Source organism: Berghia stephanieae, chromosome 7 (assembly GCF_034508935.2).
Source record: "Berghia stephanieae isolate SIO BIC M18660-M18661 chromosome 7, UCSD_Bste_1.3, whole genome shotgun sequence".
Classification (NCBI taxonomy): Eukaryota; Metazoa; Mollusca; class Gastropoda; order Nudibranchia; family Aeolidiidae; genus Berghia; species Berghia stephanieae.
The window spans coordinates 2,206,522-2,214,021 of record NC_088366.1 but is presented as its reverse complement, the minus strand read 5'-3'; the positions used below and the strand labels follow the sequence as shown (position 1 = coordinate 2,214,021).

The following is a 7,500-nucleotide window of genomic DNA, read 5'->3' as shown; positions in this document are numbered from 1 at the left end:
AATCGATTTAATTGACACAAAGTCAAAGTCCTTTATTGAGATTGGACAAGTTTTATGGCCAAAATTTTAATTCTAAAAAATGTTTTTCCTGAGTGCCCAGTTAACTGGAAGAAGTTTAAAATCTTTTTGTTCTGCCGTTTACTCTACGTTAAAACGTTATGAGCCAAAATAGAGTCGGTGTGTCATTAGATCACAATTTTTATTTTTTTTTTTGTGAAGGAAAAACAGCGTTATGTCAATGTTACAACATGTGAAGTCAATGGACTTTCTTGTGAAGGGAAGACAGCCGTATGTCAATGTTACAACATGTGAAGTCAATGGACTTTCTTGTGAAGGAATACCAGCGCTATGCCACTGTTGCATATTTGGTTTTACCTTTAGCTTTCTTCCCTTGACCTTTGAACTCTGTTTAACATCCAGGTATCCATACTTCTGCGTGGGAGATTCCATGACGCACATAATCAAAGTGGGTGGGGCTTGCAGGTCTTGTAGCCACGCCTACCTTCGTTATCTTTTTATACTGACCTGGTGAAAAAAAAGAAAGGAAAATGTAACCGTCGAGTTTGAGTGGACAAGAATTCCAGGTGGAAAATTACTTCATTTGTTCAAAATAAAACTTGTGAAGTAAATTTCAGTTTGTAATAATGTATTTTAAGTGGCCTCAAGCCACTGTGACCTGTACGATATAATGGACAAACAAAGAATATAACAGCTTCAAAGCTGTAGCTTTTATATATTGCAATATCCGTAAACGTCCTCAAAGCGATTTACAAAGGGTCTCAGACCAACTGCAACACATAACATGTAGAACGAGACATGAAACCTGTTAGGCGATTATTACGTTTAAATGTTGCTGTTGACCAGGGACCCCTTGTAAAGCGCTTTGAGCACATTTAGTGGATATTGCGCTATATAAAGCTCAATTAAAAAAAAAATTAATGGTGAAATGACGCAAGCGTCATAGGTTATGGGGTAAATACTGCCGTCTTATGATGAAATGACGCAAGCTAGCGTCATAAATTATGTGGTAAATACCGCCGTCTTATGATGAAATGACACAAGCGTCATAGGTTATGTGGTAAATACTGCCGTCTTATGATGAAATGACGCAAGCTAGCGTCATAGGTTATGTGGTTAATACTGCCGTCTTATGATGAAATGACGCAAGCGTCATAGGTTATGTGGTAAATACTGCCGTCTTATGATGAAATGACGCAAGCGTCATAGGTTATGGGATAAATACTGCCGTCTTATGATGAAATGACGCAAGCGTCATAGGTTATGGGATAAATACTGCCGTCTTATAATGAAATGACGCAAGCGTCATAGGTTATGGGGTAAATACTGCCGTCTTATGATGAAATGACGCAAGGGTCATGGGGTTACATTTGAGCTAGCTATGATTGGAAACGTCTTTAAAGTTTGAAGGATTTGTTTTGTTTCAATTTCAACATTTTGTATTTTTGACAGTGTTTTATATATTGCACATTACTGCCTACCCCGGATAGTTTTGTTTGCCGTGAAATGGGTTTTCCCTTAATATAAATAGCTCATTTTTGTTTACGTCATTTACTTTATGACGTCAGAATATTGTTGCCCATTTTAGGCTCCAGTCGGAAATGGATTCTTTGATTCACGGAGTGTGGAATAGGAAGGCTAGCGGTCCTCTTAAATTGGATCCAATTATTATTATTATTATTATTATTAGTATAGTAGTAGTAGTAGTAGTAGTAGTAGTAGTAGTACTAGTAGTAGTAGTAGTAGTAGTAGTAGTAGTAGTAGTAGTAGTAGTAGTAGTAGTAGTAGTAGTAGTAGTAGTAGTAGTAGTAGTAGTAGTAGTAGTAGTAGTAGTAGTAGTAGTAGCAGTATTATTATTATTATTATTATTATTATCATCATTATTATTATTAGAGAGAGAGAGAGAGAGAGAGTGAGAGAGAGAGAGTGAGAGAGAGAGAGTGAGAGAGAGAGAGAGAGAGAGAGAGAGAGGAGTGAGAGATAGAGAAATAGATAGGGAGAGAGAGAGAGAAAGGACAAAAATAAAACAAAAGAATGGTGTGACGTGTTTGCATGTCTGTTAGTGTGTGTGTGTGTGTGTATGTGTCAGTTTGTGTGTGTGTGTGTGTGTCAGTGTGTTTGAGTGTGTAATATGTGTGTGTGAGGATTCTGAGCGACAGATGTTATATTCTTTCAGTATCATCTCTCTTTGTGTGTATGTGTGTATGATAAATGCATGTGTTATTGTTGGAAGGCCTAATGCCATGTGTATTATTGACACATTTCACACTAGACAGCGGCGACGCCCTGTCCGAATTCTGGGATTCTAAAACCAGTGACGAGAAGATGAGTCGGAGTCGAATGGAAATAAATCAACTCGAACTCAACAATTCAAACAAAACCGTATTCAACAGATAGAATGAAGTTGACGTCACTCAGGTTATTGTTATTGTTTTCTGTCATCCGCGTTTATGAGTAATTTTCACTAAACTGTATTAACCAGACTATAAACGTTCAAGGTTACACACAGTTTTTTGTGATGGTCCGTTATACTTCCGGATGGCATTGTTGTGAGCTTCTTAGCAAAGCGCATACTATCTATAGCTTGAAACCGATTTGTTACGGATGGCATTGGCATTAAAGCGTCCATTTCGCTGCCAAGAAAAGGATGGTGTGTATATGTAAATTCTTAGGTTCAACTCCCCATTTGCGTCAAAGTGGTTTATTTTTTCTAATGTTTTCTACCTTTTCTCTTCTTTGAATTTTTGATATTTTATATCAACTATGATGTGAATCAATACAGAATTGGATTGGATTATGTCCCTTTCCCGCCATTCGTCTTTGACGATTCTCATCTGCCATGCATTCGATAACGATGTCTGAGGCCAAAGATGAAGGAGGCGTTTATGGAGTAGTGCCTAACATCAAAGATACATGAAATTATTCAACTATTTTGAGCTACCTGGAAAAACATCTGGGACAGGAATTGAAGAAGTTAGTAGCTGCTGTAAGTTTTGAGCAATTGAACTGTGACAGTCTTGCATCTTCAATCAAGCAGCACTAGCAAGGAGTATTAAGTAACGTCTAAAGCTACAGAAACCAGGATAACAACAAGAGATGAAGTGAGTAGGAAAGTGCCAAAAGACAATAGAGGATAAAGAATTCGCGGCGGTGATGGGGGTTTGAACCCGCGACCTTATATGTACGACAACTCCGCCTTGCCCGGAAGAGCGTGACTCTACCGTATGAGCTTTCCACGATCTCAAAAAAGATCGTCTCTAACCCTAGTCATTATTAGAGCTCTCTCTCTTCCCGACTACTTGTGATTGCGGTTCCAACACACACAACCCCGCGAAGTTAGTTGGCCAGCAATAAAGCTTAATAGCCAATATTCTCAACATAAACATATAACATAGAAACGATTGAGGATATGTTGGTTGAACTATAACGTCAATTGACCATCAACGTGTAAATAGGACGATGTTGATAACAGTTTGAATAATACGATACACGTTTGTAAACGATAAAGGACGGTTTTTGTAAGACAATATCATGGATTTCTGATTAGATATGGTTTGAATAGTATCGATCATCTATTGATTAGTGGTATCGGTTATATATTAATTAATGGTCGGGTTTCAAACGTTTCCTAACAATTCCCAAGAACGTTGTCGTAGAGGACATCATATCGATACCAGAGGACATCATATCGATATCACAGCTGCAATCAAACGCCGTTAATCAAAGCATTCAAGGAACTGTTTTTGTTTCGGGTTTTGTGTTTTGTATTTGTTTTTTTTTTTTTGTTTTTTTTTTTGTTTTTTTTTTTTTGTTTTACGATTTGTGACCCGAAAATCAAAAGTTGATGAAATGATGACAGTTGCTGATATTTATCATTGTCACTGTTTCCAGACAGAACTGTTTCCACCTATTTCTTGTAAATGGAACATAATATCAATATTTCGTCTGGTAATGAAAATAATATTTTTTAATTGGCTACAGTAAACATTCAGCCGGAGCTGACTTTACGGATTTAAGAATCTAATTTTAAAAAGTCCCAGGCTAATAAGTAATAAACTTTAACTTTATAAGCAATAGTCTTCAACAGTCATGACGTCACTTCCCTCGTAATGACGCATGGTAACTTAGTAACTGGCTCTAAACTATCGGAACAATGGCGGGGCCCCTTATGAAATATTTCTCCGACGAGCATAAAAACGTATCCAGAGGAGAAAAAAAAACATTCTAAATTTGATCATGTTTCGACTTTTACACATTCTGATCACAAGACATATGAAAAATTCTAGTCAGCATGAAGAATAAAAAGGACCGATTTTCTTTGTTTAGAACCACGATGGCCGCCGTTGCTGGGCGACGTGACATCAGACTATTGAATCCAATTTGGAATTTGATCTTTTCTGATAGTCAGTCAGGATTTTGTTGATTTTACCCATAGAGGGGAAATAGACATATAAGTTTGTCCCTACGTAATTGATATCTATTTTGACTACATTTCACTTCTTCCCATCTCTCCCCGAGGCGAATTTATTTACATCCCTCCTCATGGAGAAATCATTCCCATCTCTCCTCATGACAAATTTATTCCTATCTCTCCTCGTGGCGAATAGAGCAGTGGATACATCTTCTCCAGACTGTCCTGTAGGCTGGATTATTGAAGGCATTTATCCATGAATCAAATCCAATTTTGCTTCTTTCCTTTTCAACTCTCTTCTCTATCTGTATCGTTAGTAGAAAATATATCTCGTGAAAAAGATCAATCTTCATCTTGCTATAAGACAATTTGAAGTGGCGAAAGTTGAATGGCGCCGTTACCCAGAAAGTGCGCCGTTACAAAGAAAGTGCACCGTTACCCAGAAAGTGCGCCGTTACAAAGAAAGTGCACCGTTACCCAGAAAGTGCGCCGTTACAAAGAAAGTGCACCGTTACCCAGAAATGGTTCCGTTACCCAAAAAGTGCGCCGTTACCCAGAAAGTGCTCCGTTACCCAGAATGTGTTCCAATTAAGTGTCGTTCTGAGTAATTAATGTCAGTAGATAGTCTTCATAAAACTGTAGTTACATATAGTGAAGTAGTGCAATAAATATAATTAATTAAATAAATCTTTCTTTGACTTATTTGTCTCCCATTTGTCATTAAATTCAACATTATCTGTGTGATGCATTAAATTGAGTTGAGCATTTTCGAGATATTTCTTATCGCCCTTCGAGATCTTGTCATCCAGGATGTAATTGTGATAGGGTAGCCACGACCCAAAGATAACCATCTTCATATGGACTGATATTAAAACAATTCTGTCACACCATGACTTGTCGAAGTCACAAACTGTATTATGTACACATTAATGGAGGGTTTCAAAATCATGTGGACATTTTAATGAATTTGAACTAAAATAAATGTTTGGTTGAGTCGTTGTAAATATGTGGCAATTATTGATATCGTTTGTGTAATTAGAACGTTGATCACGCCCTTGGGAGAGGACAAAAAGCGTACTAGAATTCGGACGTGCCTAAATCCGAAAAAAGTTGTCACCATTTGTCTCAAAACGGTATTCTGTCGGGATGAACCGCATGTTAAAATGCCAAAATGTATGCTAAAGTGGTCAATGATATGAATTACTGGTATTTGTACCCTGAAATATCATAATTTATTCTCCTCCATAAAACATATAAACACATCCCAAGTCTGATATTTCTAGCTATAAGTTCAATTTTCACAATCGTAATCATCCCGATATAATACCGTTTTGAGGCGAAGGGTCACATTTGATGTAACGACTTATTATAACAAAAAAAATTGAGTCGACCAGCTCTTGCAACGCAAGCTGGATTTCGTCGTGAAAGAAGCTCTAATGGATCACCGCCTTGACGTCGTGGGGGTGCTTGAGACACATCAGGGGGCTAAGGAGTAATTCCGATTGACCGTCACGGATGTCGAGCAGATACGCGGGGGCCTTGATAGACCCGCCTTGATATGTGTCGCAATGGAGATCCAATCCGGTTCTGAATGGCCTCGCCTATCCCGGGCTCCACACTACTATCTGTCATGGTTCTCACTAGTTCTCAAATTTAATGGCGAAGCGGTCGGCCACCTTGACAAATATAACCGTGATCGTGTCGCTAGGGTCGTCTGCGCGGTCGAGAAATAAGCAAACGTCCCAACTCAACTTTAGATGGAAAATGCAATATGGGTTAGTGACTTGACGGACATACTGTCCCTCAATATCGAGAAACAAAATGGCAAAAATGAGCCTTTATCAGAGCTACTGGCCGTCCATAGCGTTGATATTCAACTATTACCGGATACCCATCTTTATTCAGGAGCGCATTCTTCCCGATTCCAGATCCCACGCTTTACCGTGATCCAATGAGATGACACTTCGAGGCTCAAAGGAGTTGTTAGCATTTACGCGAAAGAGCCCTCGAAGGTAAGGATCATAGAGAGCGTTACGGAACACCATTTGGGTGAATAGATTTGGAGGTAGATGGGTTGTATCTGCATAACATTTACAAGAGCGATTTGGACTGCAGCACCGGCCCCAGTAGTTAGCCATTCTTTCAAGGATGGACTGTAACGATCTGCACCTAGTGTACGACCCTACGGCCAATAGTCCCTTTAGGGGCACCCGCCATAAGAAGGACTATACTCCTGAACTCACTTCGTGACAAATGGAGCGAACTGGGAACCGTTGCAGGTTAAGCGCACAGTCCTCGGCAACTTCCCACATAGTCAGCTGGGGTGAGAATCCCGAGGTTGCAGGCTCTCCCACTCTTCAGATCGAATTTCAGGAAGGCTAACTGGGAGGAATTCAGTTCCTATATCAAGCAGGTCTGCCCTGCTCTTTCTTCCAAGTCCGAGAACATAACCAGAATGAACAGGGTGCTGGTTAAAAGCGCTCACCGCTCCATTCCACGGGGCAAACGGAAATTCTACATCGCCTGCTGGAGGGAGGAATCTGAAAAACTGTACAAGCAGTACAGTGGACTAAAAGAAGCGATTAATCTCACCAGGAAAGACTTTAGCTGATGTCAACAAATTAAGTGATTTTTACAGGATTTTTACAGCTTTGCCAGGCTTGCACCTGTACTAAACGGTTTGTCAAACACAATGAGACACCTCCAGATATTAAAGAAGAAACTGTAAGTTCCCTCTTCCAACGATGTCAGAACCACAAATAACCAGGACTAGACTACATTTCCGGACCTATTTTGAAAAACTGTCACCAACAGCTGGCTTTAACTTACACGTAAATATGTCAAAGGTCAATCGACGAACAATCAGTGACAGTACTTTGGAAATCAGGGATTGTTGTCCCAGTTCCAGAAAAGGGTTGCCCATCCGTATTGAACGACTTCGGCCCAGTGGCGCTTACATCGCTTGTCATGAAATGTTTAGAACAAATTCTAAAATATGAGCTCCTACAAACATGTAACGACTTGAAATTGCTAGATCCGTATCACTTTGCATACCAGCACCATCTCATTGT

The 7,500-nt window shown here is 39.4% G+C and overlaps 1 protein-coding gene across 1 annotated transcript in view; it reads right to left on the bottom strand.

The window, feature by feature from the left end:
* The window catches only part of LOC144976342 (uncharacterized), a 21,567-nt gene that overhangs the window by 10,438 nt on the left and 3,629 nt on the right, over positions 1–7,500 (bottom strand). The window contains exon 2 of the mRNA XM_078920578.1: positions 376–525. Coding sequence (XP_078776704.1) covers positions 376–459 — 84 coding nt within the window. The 5' untranslated portion in view covers positions 460–525. The remainder of the gene's footprint in view (positions 1–375; positions 526–7,500) is intronic.